Source organism: Xyrauchen texanus, chromosome 15 (genome assembly GCF_025860055.1).
Source record: "Xyrauchen texanus isolate HMW12.3.18 chromosome 15, RBS_HiC_50CHRs, whole genome shotgun sequence".
Taxonomy (NCBI): Eukaryota; Metazoa; Chordata; class Actinopteri; order Cypriniformes; family Catostomidae; genus Xyrauchen; species Xyrauchen texanus.
In genome coordinates, this window is record NC_068290.1 from 32,122,974 (window position 1) to 32,150,282 (window position 27,309).

General features: G+C 38.2%; 1 protein-coding gene across 4 annotated transcripts in view; it reads left to right on the forward strand.

Moving 5' to 3' along the window:
• The first annotated feature begins 5,731 nt into the window (after nucleotides 1–5,731).
• The window catches only part of trak1a (trafficking protein, kinesin binding 1a), a 54,929-nt gene continuing 33,351 nt past the window's right edge, over nucleotides 5,732–27,309 (forward strand). For 2 of the 4 annotated variants that reach the window (XM_052143330.1, XM_052143334.1), the window contains exons 1-2: nucleotides 17,490–17,616; nucleotides 23,306–23,500. In XM_052143330.1, the coding sequence (XP_051999290.1) occupies nucleotides 17,613–17,616; nucleotides 23,306–23,500 (199 nt within the window). In that variant the 5' untranslated portion in view covers nucleotides 17,490–17,612. Of the gene's footprint in view, nucleotides 5,922–17,489; nucleotides 17,617–23,305; nucleotides 23,501–26,341; nucleotides 26,631–27,309 lie in introns of those variants that run through there. The other 2 variants (XM_052143333.1, XM_052143332.1) reach the window with 2 other exon arrangements.

Sequence of the window (27,309 nt, forward strand, 5' to 3'; positions counted from 1 at the left end):
AAGGAGTCAATATTTATCGTCCATTTTGCTAGAAGAAAAACATTTATGACTTCACATTTAAAAACCTGTGGTTTTCTAAGTGGACTTAAAAAGGTCACAAAACTCAAATGTGTTATATTTGTTTTTACCATGACAGTTGTGTGAGGAATCCTCCATTCAGTCTCTGCTGCAAAATGTGGTTGCCATAGAAGCAGCACTTTGTTTCTCTGGCCAAACTGGAAGACTTGAGACTAATGGCATGGTAGAAACCCTCTGAGATTTCAAACACAGTCTGTTATAGATCAGAAAACATCTCCTGACCTTTTTATTAGAATAATTCTAAACAGAGGCCAAACTAGTGCACCGTTTACAGTATAAAGTATCTAATTAAAAGAAAATCAACCTTATACATCAGTTACAGCTCAGATCAGTGTATTGAGACACATATTTCATATTGAAGTTCATGACTGTAAGGGACATGGGGGCAAATAGGCCCAGGCAAAACTGGCAGCTCACACACACACTTGACAGATCAAACAGATTCGATCAGGCACATACACAGAGTATGTCAAAAAAGGATCAAATAATGTGGCTTGTGGCCTTACAAATAAAAGTACTGTGGCATTAACATGGTGCAGTGGTTGAATCAGATGGCAATATCATGACACTGAATGTTGTACTTTGGTATTTGCATGGTACTCTGAGGTACTTTAAAGAATGTCATGATCCTATCATACTTTTTAGTTAGTGGAGGTCTGTTCTGTTCGGTGCCTTATTTTCTATCCATTGTTTTTTTTTTTTATATATATATAATGCATGATTGGGAAACAAATTCCTGATATCGCCTGTTCAGTACTGTGAATTGATATGGTACTCCGAGATACTTAGTGGTATATTGTCCTTATTTTTTTGTATGTGAATCTGGTATAGAAACTAGTACCTAACATAAGACAACTTCAAAGGGATGTGTTAATTATTACACTTAAAAGAGTGGGGAGTGTGATGCTATTTGGAGCAAGTGAGAAATGATCTCACGTGTATATACGGCTTACTGGAAGTCAAGCTTCAAGCTTTTACTGCCACTCTTTGTCACACCGAAAATAAACAGTCCTCATTCATTCATTAACCTATAAACCTGTTAATCATGCAGGTGACCTTTGGGATGGTTGTGACCACCTCATCCGTGGTCATTGACTTACCCACGTGTCGTTTTGACACTATACTTGCAATGTCTACAGTTTTGTTGATGTATAATGGGAGTGATCTAGTTTTGTCTTATCATTCACTCTCAGTGTAGACATGGTGTAAGCCTGACCAAATAATCCCTGTTACGGTCACATTCCTCAAAGCTTCATAATACATAAGAGCACATAACTGGCAGTAATAAGAAAAGGACTGAAAATGGACACCAGTGCTTTCTGAATGGGAAAATCTGCTCTTATGGGTGTGTGTACTGCCAGAAATGAAATCTATGAGTCACATTATTATTTTTCAATCTGGCCTTTAGAGAATTTTTATCTTGAAGCTAAATCTTAATAGCCCATACTTGGTTTGGAGCTCCTGCCCCTTTTTGAAGCTCAACCTGCATCTATATCCTTCTCAAAAACTGCAAGGAGAAATACTTTGCCACCAGACGTCCATAGCATGAAATTCATGATCATGCAGTCACATCAACTTTTTACTGTACCAACTTTGATATGACTGTATCTCGCCTGTGGAATTTCTCTGTGTAAAGGTATGTTGGAAATTCTGTAATAACGACTCAAAACTGAGGTGCCTTTCTAATAAGTATTTAATGAACACACTTGCAAGGTGGACTCAAAACCATATAGAGACTCTAACTCCAACTGGTGGGGAGCAATGAAACCTTCAATTTCTTTACCTTATATGGGCTCTAGGAGGCAGCTGGATTTCAGCATTCAGCATTCCTGATAACAGACTCACTCTCAGCTAATAATCTCCATCTCCAACCTCCCCAACATGCCCCAGCCATTGTTAGATAAGAAACAAAGCAGGCGGGAGTGGTACAAGGCCACACTGTCTCCGCAGGTGTAAAGAGTGTGAATTTTAGTCATGCACCCAGAGAGAAACACAGAAAAACACATAGTATATTCACTCATGATTGTGATTACACATTACTTAGTATATAGTTTTAAAATTTACAAAAGGTAAACGTGACTGTGCCTTATGAGTTACATGTCCATAGTATGGATGTAACAGGGTGGTCGGCTAGTCGACTAACAACTGACTAATCAATTAGTGGGGTCCACTACTAATACTAACATTAATATCTTTAGTGGTGGTGGTTTTATTGGGAGACACAACTCTGAAATGAATTGAGAGATGTAACTTAGAGAGTGTTCATGATGTTAGCTTGCAGTGCTTAACAGTGAATTGCAGCCAGCACAGTAAAACCATCTGCAAGTTTATTCTCTTTAATGCTTTTAAGCTTAGTCTTTTTAAGTGCTTTTTTTTTATTATTATTAGCAATCAAAGCGGCACATCAACAATACATACCAAGATGATCGCTGTCGGATGTTATATCCACTATTGTGAGTAATATTTCCATATTTTTGAAGTTGTGGAGAGATCAAAGTCTTCTGCTGATTTTGTCTGTCTCTGCTCAAATACATACAGTAGTTGCAGTAAAAAAGGTTTAAACTGCTTGATGTTGTGACGTGAACTACAGTACTGTGCAAAAGTCTTAGGCACATAAGATGTTTCATAAATACATTTGTCTTTAGATGGTTATTTATATCTTCAGCTTTAGTGTCAACAGGAAATATACATTTTAGGCTCTGAAACATTATTTTGCAAAGAGAATAGAATAGAAGAACAGGGAGCCCTGCAACAGATGTCTTGGCCCCCACAGACCCCCCACTGAACAACGACTCCACTGAACATTGAGTCTGGGATTGCATGAAGAGACCGAAGCAATTGAGAAATAGATAGAAGAACTGTGGTGAATTCTCCAAGAAGCTTGGAACATCATATCTGCCAACAACCAAGAAAAACTGTGTTCAGGTGTACCTAGGAGAACTGCTGCTGTTTTAAAGGTTGTCATACCAAAAGTTTTTTTTTTTTTTACTTGTTTTATGTTTACTGAACATGATTTGATATATGAAAACTCTTCTATGGCATTATTTTGTAAAACATCCTCACCTTTCAAAATTTTTCACAAGTGCCTAAAACTTTTGCACAGTACTGTAAATATGTACCTGCTAGAGCTGCACGATATGGAGGAAAAATACAATATGCGAAACCATAATCCTATGATAGCATCATCACAGTGCGCAGAACATCGGAACCCCCACCATTCAAATAACCTAAAGTTTACTGGAATAAAAAATTTATATCTATACCAGTGATCACAAACATAGTTGTCTTGTATTCCAAATTGCATATAGACTACATATATGACACAGATCCACAGCGGACAATAAACAATCTAAGTTTGAGTTTGTATACTGCCATCTTGTCTCATTATTATCTGCACACACACAATGCACAGTGAAACGGTGAAACAAATGTGACGCGCTCCATCATTTGAGTCAGTAGTAGTTTTTGGATAAACGCTATTTTAGTCTTAGCTTTCAAATTCTGTCATTTTGTTACAAAATTCAATTAATAAATATTGTTTTAATGCTGTGTAACAGATTGTGGTAGTTGCTCGTTCAAACAGAGTGATGCACTGTCCTCTCTCTCTACAAATTGCACAAAAAAACATGGATGAACATCAGAGGGTATGTAAAATGTAGTGCAAGTTACTGAAATATGTCTTCTCTCATGTTATCGCCCCATCTGTCAATGTTGAAATGACCATGGAGAAAATTAATGGGGAAATCTCGAGCCTCAAAACATTCACAAGATCGCTGCAGATGCACACTGCACACACACACACACCAAGTGCCAATCTGTGTCACCACGAACGTTACTTTTTAATAAATTAAAAACATTTTGTGATCGCATGCCCCTGTGATATGCATATCCCGATATGTACATGTGTGATATTTTGATACATTATTTTTATCATGCAGCCCTGTCACCCACAATATTATCTTGCAGCTCTGTGCTTTTGTATGTGTAGCTAGGATCACCTTGAAGCACTCCGGTTACATTGAAGCGTGTCATTTTGCACTCTGGATATGCATAAGTTTGTTTTGTGCAGTTCTGTTGGAGCCTTTCTTATTTCTTATTTTTCTTACTTTGATAGTTTTGTGCAATAAGATGTTATAGTTATTTAGCCCATTTATTTGTTGAAATTAATTATTTGTTAAATTGAATGTCACAATGTTGAAGTGCTGCACTTAGCATCCATATATCCTTCTAAAAGCATCTGATTGGGGTCACGTGAACATAACGGAGCCAAATTATACATTATTAACCTTAACACTAACTAGTCCTTCAAACAGCCGTATGACTTGTCGATTTTTGATCCAAGACCCATCTAATCTGTCTCTAGGTTTATTTTGTGATAATGACTGGCTGACTGCACATTTTCTCTTACTTAGTTTGATTTTGTAGTTTAGTACTATTCTTCCCATGATTGAAATTCCTTTCCCCTCTGCCAACTTTGGTTCGAGAGTGAATTCTTCTGCCCAGTGGCCTTGATTGACCAGGACATGAATTGGTTGTTCTAACACACAGCTCTGATAGCGGACATGGCAGTCAAAATGGCTTTGACTGGCACTCTGATTGTTTGAGGTTAACTGCTGATCCCAGTACAGCAGTAAATCACAGGACTGAGTTGATGTAACAGAGATCGAAGAACAGGCTGCTTTTCATCTCAATTAGCTAAATGAATTGTGGTATTGATTTGGCAGCTTTCGTGAGAATCTTTGTGGTATTCAAAGCAAGACACAGACGCTGCCTATGTTCTCTTGTTTGTCTGCTTAAAGTTAGGAATTTGAACAAACTCCTAACCCTTAGGCTACATCCACATTAATCTGGATACATCTAAAAACATAATTTTCAAAAATCTTTGTCCACACTGCCGTTTTCAGCTGTTTTGCAAAAGTTGCTCGTCCTCACTGAAATATTTGAAATCTCTTAAATCCCCTTACTGCGCATGCAAAAAATTGCCTTTCCATGTACGAGCTGAAACATAATTGTCCTTGTGTTCCATCACTGGACAGCAAATCTGAGAAAACTTCCTATAGCCTTTGAAGGAATATAATGTGAAGGTTGTACAAAGTAACATTTATCTTTAACAACTCTATCAAAGACAATTGTAGGCACAACAACACCACTTATAACATGGTAATCATAACATTATATTTGAATGGATCACATGACAGCATCACATGGTACATCGTAATCGTTTTCAGATATCTCCGTTTTAGGGGGCTTATACACTAGGGATAGAGCCGATGGAGCATTTGACAAATGGAACTGCGAAAGCTCCATTTAAAAGGTGTGCTCCACAGAGGGAAGACGAAGTTATGGATCGAGATGACTATTTAAAATATGTATTTTTGACATCTGTGATCTGACCTAGCTATATCTTGGGAATAGAATATCATAGATACTTGAAGGTGAATTGTAAAATGTAAATATATATATAATATCTGTTCAATATTGGTCAAATTTATATTCTTAGATATAGTTCTCCTCCTGTTTGCCTATCATATCTGACCCTGCTGTCTTGCACCCTAGGTCTGTTACTATCAGAGATGCTCTTGATTCGCTGACTAATCCCTGTTGGACTGCTCTCTCTGGGCGCTGCTCTATGGCTCTTGGGGTTGACCTGTGAAAAGCAGTCAAGCTGGACACCACGGTATCGCCCCCCACTGCCACAGCCTCAGTCCTGCCCACCCCTATCTCCCCTCAAAACCTCCCATCCCCACCCACCACTGCTCCACATCAGCAGGAGGAGCAGTATGTAAGCGAGGTCAGCGTCAATGATGACTCCAAGATTTGCAGAGATGCAGGAACCATCACAGGTAAGAGTGCAAAAAATTCCAAAAGGTCCAGGACTGTCACACTGTAAAGGGCTGATGCTTTGGGATATCATGGTGATCAGATCAATATAATGATTTTATCTTGACTTGTATTCTGATCACCTTAATGTGTTTCCAAGATTCTTCACCTGATTGTGCTATTGCTAGTTTTATATGTTTTTTTATTGTCAACAGTCAGATAATGGGTTTTCAATGACTGATGGCAGTGTCAGAAGATATCTTTTTCCATAAAGGGGCAATATTTGCCCAAGAATTGTTTTAGGTGTTTGTAAAATGTTTTGGATGAGAAGTGTAAAATTTGCTTCTAATAAGCCTTTCTGAAAGACTCCTTCAGTTACTCCCTTCTATTTTTAAGCATGAGTAACATGAAGTATGAGGACTACTCACAAAGAGCTTTTTGGGCTCCATTATTTATGAAACTAGACCACTTCTGAGTCATAAAGTTTGTCTTCTGGACTGCACCAATCATGAGCAAACACTGATGCCAGACCTGTGCTGTCATTAACTTCATGGTCCTATAGCTCCCGGCCTGGAATCTGTGACTGTGATCTTGATTTTTATTTTTGTTATGTGACACATTTTTACTGATCTTGGGTCAGCAGCTCAGATTGTTAGCCTTTTTTCTGACAGTTGTAAAGAAGCTAGTCCATGACGTTCGATCATTTACATGTATTTGGGAAATGGACACTCTTCTTAGATCATAATGTAAGCACAAACACTTTTTTTCCCCTTGGTCATAAATTTGGGAAATATCTGACCGACTAACAATCAGATTCAGAAGTTTTCCACCCAGTTTATTAAAAAAAGCTGCTGTGTGATTTTGTCAGGCTGGAATTCCGTCTTTTTGTTCCGGTGTAAATGTGTTCAGCTCTAGCCCTTGGAGTACAGTGATGACAGACAGACCGGCTGCTAAGGTGATCTAAGTGGTTGTTAGAGTATTGCTATGTGGTTGCTAGGATGCTCTAGGTCAGCGGTGCCTAACCATTTGATCGCGATCTACCAGTCGACCACATTATCCTTGTCAGTCAATCGCAAGATTGTTTGCTTTACCACAATATTAAAGAGACAGCTCACACCACGTCAGATTATCACCTCTGTACTGTAGTCCTACTGCCCCTTTACTCCCAATCACTATTTGTCCTTGACGTGTTACAAACCATTACGTTATTAATTCTGTGATCCTGCTTGGTTTAAAGATCAGACTCATCTGCCTGTATAGATGACAGATTTAATATATATTTCAGGTTTTCGTTCAGTAAATGTTCCAATGATGATATGCAAATCTATAACATATAATCAGCAGTCTACTTACCTTCTGTTTGTGACAGTTATCCTGCATTATCCTTTATTTATATTGGCTCAATAATTAATTATGATTAATTTTGAACCAAACCTCCCTGTACACCACAAATATAAATAATGTTCGGAATACATTTTGAATCTTCTTTCAGTTTGTGCACTTTTATGTTCAACACATTGCACATTTATTTCTTATCTATAATTACGTTTTTGAACCAGTGAATGTATTTTTTTTTTTTCCTGTTTGGTAGGGGCCCTGGGTAGCTCAGCGAGTAAAGACTGTATAGTGCAAACTATTCCACTATTTATATAATATAGTATAATTATATAATTATATAATATTCTAACTAATTATTAAGCCTTATGTTTTGATTGATCAACAGGCCTAGCTACTCAATTGATAAAAGTGTCATTGTTAGTTAAGCATTTAAATGTGTAACAGGATTAAAAAATTATTATAGCATAACAAATTTTTAGGTCATGCACACACACACACACACACCCAGTCCGACGGAGATCATATGCTTTATTTTCGCAGTTATTCTTTCCTCTGAGCCTGAAGGATGGATGCGCTTCATTTCTGCTGCTGCCTGTCATCATTAAATTAGTAGACACTTGACGTGTCATGACGTGATTCCTTAAAGAAACCATTAAGATGTGTTCATCCCTATGCTGCCCCATTCTCTTCAAAGACTTCATCATTATTAACCACTGTGGCTTTGGAGGGCCAAAATGTGTGGTGCTCAAAGATAATAGTCATTCGGAGCTCACTTTATTTATTGAAAATTCTGTTTAAAACCATCTTACAGTATCACTATTATGGTTGTTCTCCCTTTGAAGTGTCCTCCGAAGCTATCAGTTATTCTGTTGGGAACGCAGGGTCAATGTTGTGTGTGTGTGCGTGCACCAGGGTGCGGGGCTATTTGAGCACATTACGATGCCCTTACTGTTGCGAATAATCCAATATTATGCATGGTTACTGTGGCATGGGGGGCGTGGTCATGTGTCGGTCTGCGGGAGAGAGAGAGCGGTAAGGCTTGTCACCTGGTTTGTAATTACCTCTAACACATGTGTCTTGTTATAGTGATACGGAGAGAGACATTTAAGGGATGCCAAATGTCGAGAGTGAGAGAGAGAATTGCCAGACAGCACGACAGACGGGAGAGTGCGTCTCGATCGTGCTCTATAAATTTATATACACATATATATCTTTGTGGGAGGTGTAATTGTGATCGACGGTCACGTCAATTCTGTGTGTGAGAAAGCACGAGCAATAAAAAGGTCTAAACTTGAACCTGCCTCGTTGTCTCCTGACTCCTCCATCGCTCTAATCAGACCAGTTTACAGTGGTGCCGAGAACCCGGGTTTGGAGGAGAGCGCCGCTATAGAGCCTTCACCGCTGGCCGAAGTCATCAACGCCCTCACCAGCATCCAGCAGACACAACACCATGCCCTCTTGGCGGTTCGCCGGGAGCAAGAACAAAGCTTCCAAGCCTTGCTCCAGGCACAAGCCGAGGACCGGCAAGCGCTGCGGAGCCTGATCGCCGGAGAGGGGGCTGGTGCTGCGTCCTCCTCGGTTCCCACCCCACCGCTTGCCCTTGCGAAAATGGGGCCAAGCGATGATCCGGAGGCCTTCCTCGACCTGTTCGAGAAAACGGCGGAGGTATGGAGGTAGCCTCGCGAGCAGTAGGCGGCCCGCCTATTGCCCCTACTTTCCTGGGAGGCGCAGCTGGCGGCACAACAACTTCCCGCCGCCAGCCTCCTGGACTATAGCCACTTGGGTCACGGGCAGGTGCGTCCACAGGTTGACAAAACAGCAGCGATCACAGCCTGCCCGGCACCCAAGACCAAAAAGGGGGTAAAGCAGTTTTTGGGGCTGGCTGGCTACTACCGAAGGTTTGTGCCTAGTTATTCTGATGTCACCAGCCCGCTGACTGACCTTACTTAAAAGGAGGCTCCCGATCCGGTCCAGTGGACAGAGTCGTGCCAACAGGCCTTCCTTAAGCGTAAAATCTGCACTGTGTGGGGGGCCGCTTTTACAGTTACTTAAAACAGTACTAAGACTTGCACTGTCACACTGGCCCTGGAAGGCCAAATTATATTTGTCAAATAATGTTTGTGTGATAGACTATCTTAACACATTATATACTGTCTACAAACTGATGAGCCCTGTTTTACAGTACATGGACAGCCGGTTCATTGAGCTTTAAAAACATAAAAGGCTTAAGCTTAATTATGGGGAAGAAATATTGTCTTTCTACATGCAGCTTAGTTCTTTTGGTTCTTCCTAGTGGTTGTATTAAAGCGGTATTCATTTTGTGCGTATAAGGGGCCATCCACACAGAACGCATCCGTCCGTGCTGTTTTTCAATTGTTTTCCTATGTAAACAAGCTCTAGGTGGACATCTGTAACTGTTGCGCAGCGGCTCACGTGGAAGCACTGAAAAAACTCCCATATTTAAAGCTGGAATGTCCCATATTTGGCTGGTAGAAAGTTGGCAACCCACCCCACAACCGACGATCACATGGGTAGATTGTGATGAAGTATATAAATATAAAGTAGATCTAACATTAAAGAAGGTGGTGGTCATTTTGAATCATGCTGCATTCACGCCACTAAGTGTCACTGCAAGTATTAGATGACTCAAGCAAAAAGTGACTGAATTCACCTTTAAAATATTGAATCTGCTTGGCCACAATGGCTGTTTGGGTAAAATTATAGAAAAAAATCACTTTTGAGCCATTTAAGTGCTAATGCATAATAATCAGGATAATATATATTGAAAATCGACAGTAGGCTGAAATGAGAAATGTGTTGCCATATTGCCCAGCCCTACTTTGGTAGCAAAATTATTACCATTATTAATTACCTTTTTACAGAATATACATGCAGTCAGGGGCTTGTTTAATTGCGTTAAAGTTTTAATACTTTATTTGTACTTTTTTTGTGTATATAATTAATCACACTGAATTAATGTGTTAAATTGACAACCTTATAAAAATTTCATTATTATTACATATTAAAAACATTGTAGTAAAGAGTAAAGCTTAACATCAATTAATCTCTTATCTCAAGTCTCATTTATAAATATCATTGGTAAAAATAAAATGTATCAGGAAAAAATCTTTATTGTTGATTGCGGTAGGGCTGTCACAGAGATACATGATTTATCAGGACACCTGCAGTGTTTCAGTGATATCAGTGATATTCTTTTTTTTATGTTTTTATTTTTGTCCCAATTTGGAATGCCCAATTCCCAATGCCCTCAAGGTCCTTGTGGTGGCGTAGTAACTCTCCTCCTTCCGGGTAGCAGAGGACGAATCTCAGTTGCCTCAGCTGCGTCTGAGACGGCAAGCGAGTGGCTTGTTGGCTACAGCGGAGACATGGCGCATGTGGAGGCTTCACGCTATTCTTCGCGGCATCCACTCACAACTCGCCACACATCCCACCGAGAGCGAACCACATTATAGTGACCACGGGGATGTTAACCCATGTGACTCTACCCTCCCTCTCTACCTGACTGGAGTCACTCGGCACGCCTTGGATTCGAACTTGCGACTCCAGGGGTGGTAGTCGGCATCAATACTCGCTGAGCTACCCACGCCCCCCAATCATGCAGCAACTTCAAATTATCATGTTAGATTTGCTTCTCTTTGTCTAATCTCTGGATTGATAAAAAAAAAAATGAGATATGTTTTTGAAAGGACAGTCCTTACAACAGGTGGTCTAATCTAATTTGGCCTGATCAAACTTACTCTACAGTTCAAATAGATTGTCATGTGTAGCGATAAATGGCATGTACTTCATCATTTTCATTATACAAATGTGCATTTTAATCAGGTAAAAGCATCTCAATCCATCTGTCGATCTTGTGAGTTTACCAGTAGTGTGTGCGTGTGTCTGTGGATCCAGCTCTGATCTGTGGACAGTAGGATAGCATTGAATTTGAATGGATCTGCATATCCAGATTCTTCATTCATTGGAGATAAATTGTTGCAGTTTTTCCTGTTGCGCCCTGGAAACACATTGTGTGAATGCTTGACAACAAGGCTCTGATGGATTTTCTCTGCTTGTCTCTTTGGCCTGTAGTTGTATAATCCTATTATGTTTATGTGTGTCTGTTTGTGATGAGAATACAGACTGAAAAAGTTTTTGGTCTCTTCCTCCGCTTAAGATGTCCCCAGAGACAAAGGAAGGGTGGGAAAGAGACCTCTGATCAGTTACGTTTTAACCGAAAACGTATAACGGACATTTTTGTCAGTGTTTTGCAATGAGTTATCTAACAGTCTTATTTGTACATCTACTAAAAAATTTATTTGGCCAAAGTTCTCTCATGTAAAAATATTCTCAAGGACACTGATTTTCTAGTAAAGTGATGTATTTCAGTGTAGCTGTATGCTGGACCCAAGTGGCCCCAAAACGTACATTTAGATGTGAATGTCTTTGTATTATTTACCAAAATAATACAATGTGGTTTATATTTTAAAGAAATAAGAGCAACACACCAAGAAAAACATTTCACAAAAGCTTGTTACAGTAGGTTTGGAATGATAAAACAATATATAAAATGCATTTTTTTCATATAAAAACATTATTTGGACACTTCTGTCTGTCAAATGTTAGTGGAACATATACACAGTTAATATAATGAACTACACATGTCTAGCGTTGCAGTGCTATACCGGTTTCATGGTATATCACGGTTTGAAAATGTACGGTTATTAAACTGTGCTATGTGCCAAAATAATATTAATAATTACACACCATCACCTTTATAAATTTGTTTCAGGATTTTATATGAGTAAAAGTAACTGTTATATTTTGACAAACTGTTATAGTTTTATTTGAGATAATCTAAAAGGTAGAATCTATTAGACCTCATTTTATATCAACAGTGGCAGTTGTAGTTAAAGTTTCAAGATGTGTTTCAGCTAATATTTATTTTTCATAAATACATTTATTATTACTATTATTTAAGACTAGCTACACTGACCTAACCATGGTAAAGAGGAGCCTTTCCTTCTGTGTAATAAGTGTATAAATATGTAATATTAGTTAACAAACGGGATAATAATGGGCTCATATAAGTAAATATGCTCTTCAATTTTTAAAAGGGGGAGAGACAACTTCCTGTAGATTTTGACATCAACAACAAAAATAATGTCACTTGATGCACGTCCTTGTACTGGAAAACCATGAACAAAACTATGCAACATAACAGGAAATGCAACCCAGGATACATTAAATACAGGTCATGATTAATCTATGGCAGGTCGACACTTGATGTCAAATGTAAATTCTGTCCTGAAGCAAAATCAGTTGAGAAGCACTGAGATAAAGATACAGAAAGGAGCAGTATGTATTAACTGTTAATAATCATGGGACATTACTTCAAAAGCTCACACAGCTGATGTTATTTTTCATTTAGTAATTTAACATGCTATGATAACATGTAAACTAACATGCTTTAGTTATATAACATGTTATAGTTACATTATATTTTTATCATGTTTATAATTCTGTTTATTATAATTCTGTTTGCTTTCTTATTTTTTCAATTTATTTTATTTTCAAAAGGGAGACTTTTTTTACACATACTTCAATAAAATAAATGGTTTCAAGTTTAAATTATAATAAAGTGTTTGCTCAAAAATAAATAAATAAATAAAATAACCCTTCTGTTTTCATTAATAATGGTAATTGTGTAATACCGTGAAACCGTGATATTTTCTGAGACGGTTATCATACCGTGAAAATCTCATACCGTTGCAAACCTAGTGGAAATACTGGGCCACAATTTCCTCCTGCTCTCAACGAGTTACACTTAATAAAGCACTGAGAATTTTACTAAGCATCCACTTACAGAAATTTAACATTTAACCAGAGTTTTCACCAAAATGCCATTCTACTACAGTTGTTTTATTTACTACTGTAAATCCTAACTAGATTTTTGCATTTTGTAAAAAACATTTGGGTTGTTCTGACCCATGTCAAACTCCTCACCATTCATCACATACTATGGTATTGTGGGTGATTGACGGGATATTGCGATTTGGTTGCTTGGGTGTTCTGAGGGATTGTTAGCACATTGCTATGTGGTTGCTGTGGTATGGTTGGTCCAAGTTGGCCTAAGTCAAAGGTGCTCAATATGGCTTGGGTCCCTCCTTTAACGTAAGTCTATCAGATTGTATCGTCCCTCAGGTAAAACTCTTAAGTCCATCACTTAAGTCTACCTCTTCTCAACAATACAAATGAGTTGAGGTCCATAGCATAAATAATGTGGGACGAATTATATGCCAAAGTTTAATACTTAGAATTGGGAATTTGAACAGACCCCTAACCCCATGAGCAAAAGTATTAGTGGTACTTGTTGTTGATACATTAATATGGGATCTCCTTTAAACCTTGTCAGAAGCTTCTATTTTCATTGCATACACTGCAAATGATTCCCATTCAGTGGAAGTTTGGTGTGGTTCAAGTTTTGTAACCTGATCTTCCTTCACTGAAGGACACAGCAGACAGTCAATGTGTGAGATCATCACCCCACCCCCTCACACATTGTGTTTTCCATGTTTTGCTTTCATATGTGATTAGATATAAGTGTTTGGTAATACCACTGGCTGTTCATTAGCATATGAAAAGCTTTAGGTCATGTAACCTACTTTTCTAGAAGCTCGCTGGCCGCATTATCAAGGCACGCTGCCATCTCGTGGAAGTCTAGGGTCAGTGGTGGCCGTTATGTCTCACTTTCCCAAATTTTTTCAGAAATTCACAAACCACTGTCAACACTGTAGCCTACAGTATGTTTGCTCATTTTGATTAATAAGCTTTTAAGATACAGCAGTCAGATTTGTCTGAAGGACAGGCTTGTAATTTATTTTTGTGTCTTCATCCATCAGGAAAATTATATTACCCAAATGTAAACATTAACTGGTTCCACATCATTTGCTGGGTTGACTTATTTAAATTTAATTTGATTCTGTTGTGCCAGGGCTTAACATTAACTTTTTGCCTCATGCTCCATCCACTGTGGCTAGTTCTGTTACAAAGTCCTTAGCCACTTATCATTTTCACTAGCCAAAGTTCCCCATCCCACAAAAAGTAATAAAGGTTAACTGGAGACTGTAATTGCTTCCATGTGTTTGGACATTGTTTATTTGAATGAGAGTGATAGGAGTTAAGCAGCACACAGGCTTTAAGATTTCAGTCATTTCTTGGAATATCTGAAAGCAAACATGACCAGTTAAATACAGAAGTAGGATAGGACAGGAGGAAATCTTTGTCAATAATTTTTTCATAGTTCATGGAAGCCCAGACTTTATGCCCCTTCATTCAAATTTGTACAGAACTTGCCCTTATGAAAGTTTACCATTCTTCTTTCATTGTCTAACAGTGCCATTCATAATAATATGGCCATTACCACAGGTAAGGACATGGATGGTTCTTAATTACTGCAGTTAGATCAATGTAGATAGTCTTTCTAAAAAATAGTAGATAGTCTTTCTAAAAAATAATCTATAGTATTTTTATTTGTTATGAAAAAACAGCCTGAACAATTAGAAATTGTAACTGCAACTTTCACAGTTATAATAAAAATGATGTCTAATGCTACGTCCACATTAATCCGGATAGCTCTGGCTATCCAGTCTCTGATATTCACAGAATTTTCATTGCAGGAAAAACCCTGAAAACATCACCCGCCAAAGTGGCTAATATGAGTGACTGCCGTAATCCATACGCATTTTGGCGAGTGGGTGGGTGGGTGTTAATGTTGAGCCCTGTGTATAACAGATATTCTTCCAAGATTTCCTCTGTTAAAAATGAAGCCACACTGTTTAAAATTATAAGTTCGGTCATATGCGCTGTGTGTCACATGCACAACTATGATATTTGGCAACATCAAATAAATCTGTCAGACAGTGTATACGTGGCTAGTAACACCATCATAACTGTTGCTAGTAAGGCATGACTTTACATTTTAGACACCAGTTAGCCCATACCACATTTTCATGTTTTAGTATGTTTACTTGTTCAATTACAGTAGGCTTTGAATTTATTAATTGGAATTAAACGCATTACATTTATGCATTTGGTAGACACTTTTCAAAGCGACTTACAGTGCAATTATTACAAGGACAATCCCCCCAGAGCAACCTGGAGTTAAGTGCCTTGCTCAAGGGCACAATGGTGGCCATGGGGTTCAAACCTGCAACCTTCTGATTAACAGCCCTGTGCTTTAGCCACTACGCCACCACCACCCCACTCCACCACCTTCATTAAGAGGCAAATTAGCAGTAGTGTTTCTGTGTTTGTGTATTTTTTGTGTGAGTGTGATAAATTGGTAGTCAGCCTTGTTGTAGTTTTTGTTGAAGCTGTTACCAAAGACAGATGGCTTGTGACTCACAGGAAAGATTATCTCAGAATGCCCAAAACAGAGGCAGTGTTTGTGTGCCTTTGCCATGGTAATGTAACACTGTTGCATGGTTTGGCAGGGCTGAGTTTGCCATGACGTAAGGCCAGACAACTCAACTTAACAGCCACTTTATTGTTGTACACCCCAACACCTTTTACTGTTGCCGACTGTAAAACTCCAAGCACATTTTTATTTTATTTTTCAGTATTTTTGGGCTTTGGCCTTTTTAACTTGAGATGCCAGAATTAACCTGCATCTTATGCAACAGTTCCAAGTGTTAAATTCCATGTTAAAATTATTGGAACTATTTGAATATATTCAAAATATTGAAACATTAGTTCTGTGTTTCAATATTTAATGCCAGTATTGAATTACTATCCCTATCAGGAGCTGATCTATGTTTGTGTTTTATCATCAATGCAACACATCACTCATTTTTAGATCGGTCACTGCTTTGCAATGATGTGTATTGTGAAAAGCACTATTCAAACAAAAATGATTGACTTATTAAGATATTGGCAGTGAGGACACTGCAGAATCAAACCATCTCAAAAAGTAGAGGTAGTTTGATAGTACTGAGCTTGACCTATAGTGAGATGATCTCAAAATATCACACTTCATTTCAGAAGCTGTCGACTGTCTCAAAAATCTGATTGGCTTTTTGCTAAAGATTCCCATGCATCTTGTTACAGAACTTATCTGTCCATGTGTTGAGATACCTGTTTGCATTTCCCACATTACACTCTCGATAATGCTGACTCTTGAAAACCTCAAATAAATGGAGTCAGAAAAGTCTGAAGGTCTGTGCCGTCTGCTGAGTATGGTGTATGTACAGTTGCTTGAAAGCTCTTGGATGAGTTACAGAATTTTGGTCTCAGAAGAAATGGAAGAATAATATGTTTAACAGGTGTGTGTGTGTGCGTGTGTGTGTGCGTGTGTGTGTGTGTGTGCGTGTGTGTGTGCGTGCGTGTGTGTGCGTGTGTGTGTGCGTGCGCGTGTGCGTGCGTGCGTGTGTGTGTGTGTGTGTGTGTGTGTGTGTGTGTGTGTGTGTGTGTGTGTGTGTGTGTGTGTGTTCATCTTCAGCTGTCTGATCATGTGTTGTGTAAAAGCTTGTAGCAGAAAGTTTCACCCTGTTCTGAAATCCAGCTCATGTCAAACTTAAGTGGCAGCCAGTGACATTAAACCACCTTGACATTCTCTATTTGACTTCTGCCACTAGAGTGGAAAGGAAGAGATATTCTACTTTCAGTTATGATTGTAATATTAACAACAATAATCAAAATGTTGAAATGCCTTGAAACAAAACATATTTAAAAATGGCGAAAAACGTAAAATAAATGGTGAATAGTTAGAGCACCTTTCACTTCTATATTCATATAGAGTCCATATGTTATACTGCATTTACCCATATGTTAAATGTACATTATTACTATTAAAATGTCATATGTTTGTTGTATACATACATGTATCGTTGATAGGACAGTTGGGTTTCTTCTCTCTCTCTCATACACACAAGTACCCTGAGCAGCTGTTAAACTACTAGATTTATCTCTGAACCAATTCTCCCGAGACTGTCTAACTTCCTGCCCAACACACTCCCCCATTTGCTCAAAATCACTGATCTCCATTCCACAATTTCCAAACCACTCTCGGTCTCCGATGTGTGTTTATGAAAAGACAAAACTGATCCAGCGTCAGGAGGACAGGAACAATAAGCACTGAAGCCGGCTGGCCTGAGAGCAATTCAGTCTATGTTTAGTGAGGGGCCATGTGACTGGTGTCATCGGCATGCCAGACATGGCTGGGCTGTGTCCGCGTTTGCTCGCTCACTCCTCCCATGTCTTTTCACTCTCCCTCACTTCTTCCCATGATCACTCATTCTCTCAATGTGTGTATGATACTGAAGGAGTGGAAAATGTAAGTTGGAAAATGAGGACACCGGGCCTGTGACTTCAGCACCATGAGTGAGTATTGCCATTCTTTACTTTGTCTGGACTTTTGCCCACTATGAGACTTTGTTTCTTGACAGTGTCCAACTGTAGACTGAGATTGTGCACAGATGACCTTCGCTGTTTCAGGGTTAAGGCCAAGCTGTTAGTCCTTAGGTTTGATTACTCTGGGAGTTTGTGAACTGCCTCATAAAAAGTTTATCTAGAACATGTTGTACATTTTTGTTTTTAAGTAAACATGGCTGGCACACATATTGTAAATTGGTATACAAAAGTATTTTGACACTTATGCTACACTTAAAAATGTATGAAATTCTTGCCATTTATATAACAAAATATCCTTCCAAGTGTCATTTATTTTAAAGAAATACTGCACAAAAACACTTTTCAAGCCACACATTTTACAAAAAGAAGTGTGCCAAATTAAGACAAAGTATTTTGACACTGGTTGTCAAACACTGGGTATGTAGTAAATGTGATGAACTACACCTTTGGTTATTCTGCTAGGAAACCTGTGTGAACTTGAGAGGAACTGACTTCATCCAATAGAAAAGTCCTTGGGACTAGTTGGTTTAAAGTAATTTCAAAACTGTCTAAGAAAAGTGGTCATTTTTGTCTTTTGATCAAATTGCACATTAATGCAAAATTAGTAATTAGAGCATAAAAACAGAAAGAGTGTCAGTGTTACATTCCATAAACTCTGTTTCTGTCTGTATTTAATAAAGCTTGTGTTCAGAGGGGAACATAGTATTTAGTGGTTAAGGAGACTGTAAGGACAGCAGGATTCAGTTAGTAGTGCTCTAGGATTTACACCTAAAAATACAAGCCCTGGTCAGGCAGCACACAAACACATACTCACACGCTTTCCAGGGCACTGTGACACCATATTTATACACAGGTGCACACATTGCTGTTTTGCAGCGACAAAGAGCAGACTAATTTAAAACTTAAAGGGGTCATGACAAACTGTGGTCCAATAAGGTTTTTAACTGCCCCATTATTCATTAGTTCCTTTGCAAAACTTGAATTGTATAATGAATGTCACAAGTAATCCATGCCAATATGAGCCAAAAAATCATACAATCCACAAAAATATAAGCTGAAGACACATCTACATGACTCACGCACAGTATAATTTGCACTGAGGTGCACATTGCCGGGAATGCATCAGTCCGGTCAAAGACATCCATCTAGTGCATGTTTAAATGCACCAACTATTAAAAATAGAGCAGATGGGCCAAAGTAGGCATCCAGGATGCGTTTGTGCTCAAAACAGCAAGACAGCAGCTGAATGAAATATAATGGGGGTCTGCTTTTCAGATTTGTAACTTGACACTGCGTCTTTTAATAGTGGTGTGAGATGCATGTCAATGTTATTTACAATAATTATTCAAATTAGTCCAAATGCATCCCCTTTGGTGTTCAGGAATAATTAGGCCACACTAGGCCTGTCTGTCCTGCTCTCTCTCTCTTTATGAGCTGAGCACCAGCTGGCGTAAGCACCACTACAATGTCACATGTTGTGGGACGTGTAAATGCAAATGAGCAATGTCTTTGTAGACTGGGGAGGAAGTTTTTGAGTTCGGAAACTAACAGTATGTTTTTATAGTACAGTTACCTCTTATATGTCGAAATATCAAGGACGTTTTGATTCTCATTTTGAATGTGAGTTTGTTAGTTTGATGTTCTGCATGTGATCTACGCACATTAGTGCTTAAAAATAGAGTGTGAATGTCTGTTAAACTGTTGCCCTCATTTCAAGAGAGAGTCTGACAGGTCCTGACCTGTTCTCAGATTTTTCTTATTTGTCTGTTGACTCAAGATAAACAAATGTACCAGCCTTTGGTCAACTTTTAACAGAACAAAACCTTCACCTCTTACCTGTATATGAAAACAATCTATACACTACAGAGATTTTCTGTAGGACGGAAATCAATCTAAACATCGACATCAGTCTAAAAAAAAACGTTTCACTGTGTATGTACAGATGTGAAAAACTTTCAGCATGTTTATTCATCAGTGGCAGATATTGTATGTTTAGGTGTCATTCTGCTGTATATAACATATAGTAAGTGTCCTGTGGTGTGATAAGATCTGAATAGGCTGAATTCTAACTCTATTGCCACTGTCTGATATGTGAAACAACTTCTTTAGAGCTTTTAGCACAGGGGTGAAACCATTACTGAAGGTCTATCCTTGTTCAGAATGATCTCACTTTGAAATCTGAAATGGTAGTTTGACATTTCTTTAGCTAAAATGAGTCTGTTCAGTCCGAAATTCAAAACACTGCCTCCAGTGGTCAAAGCGGTAAGCGTTATTAGGCATATGGGCATGTGTGAGCTAAATTTTACAGGTGAACTTTCCACGGAGGGGCACAAAAAGTGAGTTGTGAAGCGACTCAGGATGTTATACAGTGAAGAGGAATGTATATTTTATAAACTGTACCCCCAACCCAAGCCACAAACCTAAACCTAACCATAAGTTCAATAAAAATGTATGTTGGAGAGAAAAATGCAACATCTGAATTGTGCTCGTCATGGATTATGCAAATGCAACTACTTCCTGGTTTCAAACTGTGATCAGATCATGGGCCTCCCATGCTTCCGGTAGCGCCAAAGGGAAAGATAAAAAAGCTTGAATCGATACAAAAATGTCTGATAGGAGATGCCGCTTGTCAGTGAGTTGGAACTTTCGGAAACAACATGCAGACTTCCCATGTGATCATGTTGCCTTGTTTAAGTTCTCATACATACGGTAGGCTTCTGTGGATGTGTCCATAAAAATGCTGTCATCTTTGCAATTCTTTAGCTATTACTTTCTTACTCTTGTGTTCTCAAAGTCTTTTTTTATTTATATTTACATTTGGCAGACGCTTTTATCCAAATAATACATCACAAGCGATTCATCTTAAGGAGACAGTGGTATGAAAAGTGGATCTCATCAGTGTACATCAGAATAGTAGTCTAAAGCAGTTCAATGGAAAGTAGGCGGCGAGAACCGGCCTGACGATATAAACAATATTTGAATGATTAACTTAAACAAAAGACAAACACACACATGACGGACGTGTCCATAAACGATATCTCTCTCGTCGCACCACCGTCCAAAATCGGCCTTTATCCCTCTCGGAGGCTTAATTAGCCTGATATGGGACCGGGTGTGTATAATCATGACCCTGCCCTGTCACAAGTAGTAACCGAGACAGATTAGAGTGCAAGATAGATAGATGGATCAATCGATTGATCATATCGTGATGAAAGATCCGATTTACACCCCTAATAGAAAAGATGTGTCTTTAGCTGTTTTTTGAAGACAGAGAGTGAGTCTGCTTCATGGATTGAGGTGGGAAGGTCATTCCATCAACGTGGTACAGTAGTGAAACCAAAAGTCCAGGAAAGTGATTTGGTGCCTCTTTGTGTTGGTATAACAATTTATAAAAAGTGTTTTGTTCCCCCCTGAATAGACCACAACTGTCTGGTTCTGAAAGTGTTTTTTCCATAGGGTAATTGATTATTGACGATAACTTGTAAATCTTTGAAGACAAACCTACCGAGAGCTCCAAGGTTGTTAATCGATGGTAAATGCTTCAGTTTAAGTTATCAGTTTGCGTTTTCATCTTTATTACAAAAACCATTTATATATATTTTTTAATGGCAGAATTTCTGGTGAAGTACTACAATACCCTATGAACCAGAAGAGAAATATCCACCAATCAGAGCATTGTTGCACAGAAATGGTGGAGAAAGAGCGCAGCAGCAACCGCACGCTTCCATGACACTCTGTGAATGACGCCATCGAGTTGGTCTCCCTACACTCTCAAACTACTTATACATGTGTATATATCTAAACAAATTTGCAATAAAATTACAAATATGTTGTTTGTATACTTATAATCAACAACTTTAAATCAGTAGTTTTATATTTTTACATTGTTTTGTTTTATTCGATTACATCATTCACAATGCTTCATGGGATTGTTGTTGATTCCCTCATTAAATACGTTAAAGGTGTACTCTGCGATTTGTTTTCCTCATTAAAAAGGTTTACCCCAGTCATGAAAGTGCAGCTCCTAACTACATGAATGAGGCAAGACCGAAATCTCCAAAATGGTTTGTCAAGATTACGATCACAGAGCATATTTCAAATCAGTAGTAAAATATGACAACACTGGTTTCATAAATTGTGCTTATTTACCTCAGATTCATAAAAAAACTGAAAACGATTCTATTTGAATAGTTGCATCCAGCAGCAAGTCCGAGATGACATGAACAAAAACTTACTGAGTGCATCTTTAAGAATACAGTCTTTGTGTCTGATACATTTTAAATACATTGTTGCTTCAAATTGAAGTTTTTAATATTGTGATTCACGTTGGGACTGGCTGGTTTTGGTTCATAGGATTTTATGAAATCCCTATGGAAAAAAAAATGGATGGGGAAAAAACTGCTGAAAAAGTGGGAAAGCACTGCTGCTCTCTATTGCAAAAATAAATTTCCAAACACTCCCTTCCATTTGCCATTGGTCGGATTATAGGGATTCCTGCCCCAAACCTATGCCATTGGTTTAGCCACAAGTTGACATACTAAGCCACTCAAACAAGCAGCGCAATGTTGAAAGTGCTACAGAGACACAGTGTTGATGTTCTTCAGGAACTCATCATTTAAATGACTTAATAGTTGTCTCTATGTGTTAAACTAGTATAAGAAATCAAAGAAATCAAATGTTAAAGTTATTGCTTACTCTTAGTATTTTCCATTACCCTTGTGTGTCATTGTAGCGCATATTATTTGATATGTTGTTCTAGCCAGTATTAAAATTATTGCTTTTTATTTAAAAAAAATTTGTAAGCTCTTTTTTTATTTTATTTTTATTCAAAGTGATCCTTATGTAAAGACGTGTATGTAGTGTTTTATCAGGCCACTAGAGGTCAGCCTAGACTCATAGCTACTGTGTATGGATGGCAATCTTTTTTTTTCTTTTTCCAATGTTAAGATTTTAGGTTTAGTTTTAATATGTAAAGGAAACTGTATTATATGTGCTTTAGTTTTTGACCTTTTATTCACCTTTTATATTTTTTGAGACTTTTTGAGACGCATTACTTTAGTATTCATGCGGTGTGACAAATAATTTTTTTTTAAAGTATAAATATTTCATGTTTTCCCAATTAATATGAGGTCAGCATGTATTATAATTATACAAGAATTGGAATATGTTGCTTATAAATGTATAGCATTCCTTACTGAAGGACTTTGCTGTGAATATAATGTCATTCACTCAATTGTTTTCTTTAATAACATTATATTTAATCACCTTGAACAAAACAGTTTTTTATCTTAAAATAAATCTGATAATTTCAGGGATTCTCATTAGCTATATAAATTTGCAACATTTAAAAAATTTTGATCAAATTACCTCAACATCAAACTTTAGATATTGCACATAGTCGATAGTGACAAACAGCTGTTTAGGAAAGTATTTTGGTACTTTTTGCTGCTGTTTAGTGTAAAGTGCCTTTTACCCTGGGGTGCCATTAGCCCCACAGTACCCTAAAATTATATAGTAGCCCTGTATTGTAGACATTTTTATTTTTTTTAAAGCAATTTTAATCATTGTCAGTGTGGACACCCCTTAATGTACTGTAAATAGAGTGAATTTTGATCATGATGATGGCTTACACTCCTACTTTTCTCTCTCTTCGTGCTAGATGTGTGTAACAGCGCTGATCTTCCTGAGGTGGAAATCATCAGTTTGCTTGAGGAGCAGTTGCCTCACTATAAGCTGAGAGCAGACACTATATACGGCTATGACCACGACGACTGGCTCCACACGCCTCTCATCTCACCTGACTTCACCCTCGACCTGACCACTGAACAGATCGAGGAGACCCTCAAATACTTCCGTAAGCACACACACACACACACTCTTGTTTGCCTGTGTTTCTCTTTTTGTCCACTTTTTTGTCCTTGTAGTCTTAACTGGTACTCTATCTTTCTCTCTCTCTTGTCCCTTGACCCTGTTTTCTTCAAAACTGTAACAACAATATGTTGCACGTGCTCTGACACTCACATAAACACCATTGATACATGCTTTAACAGAAACATTACCAGTGTGAGCTTAAATTGTTTGGGCATTTTCATTACGATTAGCTTCAGTAAGTTTTTGCTTTCTTAGAGTAAATATGAAACTGTTATAAGGTGAAGTGTGTAATTTTGTGCCACTAGCAGCACTAACTGAACCACAAAAAATTGAATAGGTTTCCTAAACGCTTCCGCTAGTCTTCCATTGGTCAAATACAGATAGTCCTGCCCCAAACATGCACTAATTGTTGAGACAATGTTGCTATGTCGGGTTAGTCATAGCAACATTAGCAATGTTTTGATTGTGCCACAGAGTCGCAGTGTTTACACTTTTCAGGAAAATCAACTAACAAATGTCTTACCTATAGCTATCTTTGCATGTTATGCTGGGATAGGAGAAAGTATTGTAACATTGGAAAAAAATGACTACTCTAAATAGCTTTGAATTGTATGGTATTACATTTTTCCATCATTCACATTTTACTCAGAGAAACAATGTCTTGAATGAGCAGCTGATTGGTCTGTGAGATCATGCTCTATCAGTCCCATTGCCATGACTTGTCCTTCAATTTAAGATTAAACATTGAGGTCAACAACATTTGACCACATTAAAAATATTTGCTTCATTCAACAGATGAAGACCTGGCAACTGAATAATAGTGTTAATTTTGTCATCTGTTTTTTAATTTAGTTTTTATCATATTTAGTCAACCGTATCCTTTTTTTATTTTTAGTCAAGTTTTAGTTGACAAAGTCTGGGCATTTTAATGTAGTTTTAGTCAATGAAAACTGTTGACATTTTAGTCATATTTTAATAACATTTAGTCATATTGACATTTTAGTCACTGAACACTGTAAATATTTTTAGCCATAAGAGTTTTATTGATAAGCATTTGTCAATCTAGTCTATCCAAAACCAATATATATATGACCGGCTGACCGCACAGAGAATGACAGTTTTGGAGTTTGTGCTTATTTACATGGCACGCTACCATATTATATGAACTTTAATTAAGGATGAAATAAAGATATATCGCCAAGCTGTGATCTATGTTTCTATCAGACACTCGAGCTGCAGCGCTCCTCTTGTCTCGCGTGTCATCATTATAGTTTTATATGATCTCATGTTACGTTAAATGACATCAAGCGACTATTCGACAATGGAATTTTGTTTATTATTATTGCAGAGATTTGCAGTTACCAATGTCAATCCACCGAGTGCAATGCTTGTTAGTGTTTTCCATGAAGACACCCGCCAGATTTTGTAGACAGCCGGAGGCAGCATGAAATGTGATGGAGGTGGCCACCTAGTAATTCTCTATGCAGGAAAAACCCTGCTTACTATACAGAGTATATATACCCGATATCGCATGAATTAAGAGAAATCTGGTAAAAAAATATATATATATATATAAATAAATAGTCAATATACTAACTATAGGCTGTTTTGCGGTTGTCAAGCAATATAGTGAAGCATTAATATAGAATGTGCGGTCATAGGTGTCTGTTTGTAGTCATTGTACAACAGTTTTAAACGTGTGTCTTCCAGTCAGATTTTAGAGTCGAACAATCCAATCAACATAAATATATATTTTTAACCAGATTTCTCTTAATGCAGTGCTTTGCCTTTTTATGATCTAATATTACTCTCTAATATTATGTTTTGATTTATTTATAACTATATTGTGTGCTCAATGTTTAGGAAGCTTTTATTAAATGTTATATTTATTTATTCAGCCTAAATTTAAGATGAGTCATTCTGTATTGTCCAGGAGGATATCAGGTATTGTAGGCATAATTGTTTCCCATTCGTTTCATCTGATCATTCCTCATATCACACAACTCCATACCCATTACCCAACCAACCAGCATGATGTCATCAGTATGAGCCCACTGCTAGCAAGACGTTGAGGTTGCAAATAAAAAGTCATCTCCATTAGCCAGACCTGGCATATGAAAATGATGTCACGGCTGAGCTTTCGATTGGATGGTTTATTGTACAATTCTATAAGATATTTGTGGTGTTCAGGAGAGTGGATTTACAAATTCAGTTATATTATATAGTGTGTCTGGAATGATTAGTTGGTTTTTTTTTTTGGATATAGTAACAAGAATACTTTTGCAGAGAGTGGGTGAGTGATTGACGAAAATACAGTTCATTAAGAAGGTCATCTCTGATTTACAGTCGTGATTGCAGATAAGTGTGTCTCCCTATTTCTGTAGCTGTGCTTTGCACAATGCACTGCAAAGAGTCAGCTGCTGCTTTTGGCAGCCAGATAGCACCAGAACACCGGACATCACTGTTACCTTCCACTTATACAACGAATAATGATTCCACGAACCACTGCTAAACAAAAACTGCTATACATGTGGTGGAAAACAACAATGGAATAGTGTAGGAGAGACAAATAGAGGGAACGTTAAGCAACCAAGCACGTGCAGAAACATGCAGACACCAGCACAGTGTGGAGTCAGAGCAAGTTGCTATGGAAACCCCTCTAGAGGGAGGCGCCATGGAAACAGGGCGATGAGGAGACCGGGGCGGGCTGTGACGAATGCTTTGAGCATCACTAAGGAAGTGCACTCTGATTGGCTGGCTTGTGGTGAAGGCTTCGCCCCCTGGAGTGCGATTCAACCTTGACTCTAGCAGAACAGTTTCAGCAACCTTTCTGCACATCACTGCTGGCTTTTATGGACACTGCATCTCTCTCTCTTATTCTCTGACCTTGTGTGAATGGGATACTGCCCCGTGGATGGATTTAGTGACAGATCAGTAGATCAGGCTTTAGAGCGGCTGGGAGAATGGGCGGCTGTGGGGTTAGATATGTGTTTGTGACCTTAGACGCCAGACTGAAGAGGCTGCAGTTCACAACTGAAGGAGACTGAGCATGCAGAGGTTTGTGGAGGCAGATTACTACGAGCTGGACTGGTACTATGAAGAGTGTGCTGACGGTAAGACCGAAAACCATGTTGGTTGCCAGTAGAAGGGGAGAGAGTGGGGCGGAGTAGAGAAAAGATTTCCCATGAGAATTAAACACTTTCAGAGAGTTGGGTAGTAAAAGGCTGTCAGGGTGAGATTGCAAAAAGAATGTTGAAGTAAGATGTTAAGAACTGATTTGGATTAAAACAATGTATGACAGCGGTTAGGAGACTGTGTCATCTTTGGAGGAATGACTAAGATTAGCTGGCCTCTCAGCCACTGTGTTGCATCAGACTGAGCACCATTTTACCTTACATCAGATGCTAATACTTTAGAATAACTTACATAAAAGGCATAGTTCACCAAAAAAATTAATTCTGTTCTTCAAATGAACAACACTCATTGTTCAAAATCCATATGACATTCTTCCATGGAACAAAAGAGGATATGTTAGCCAGAATGTTTGCCTCAGTCACCATTCGTTTGCATTGTATGGAAGATAAAAAGATGCAATAAAAGTGAATGGTGAACTTAGGTGCTTTAGATTTTTACTGGCCCTGCCAAAATTTTCACTGGCCCCAACACAAAAATGGCAAATAGCTGTTTACCATCATGGCTAAAAATATGTCCGAAGATAAATAATTTAACATATCTTATGTTTTTAATTCAATGTCCCCCAGGGGCCTGGGTAGCTCAGTGAGTAAAGACACT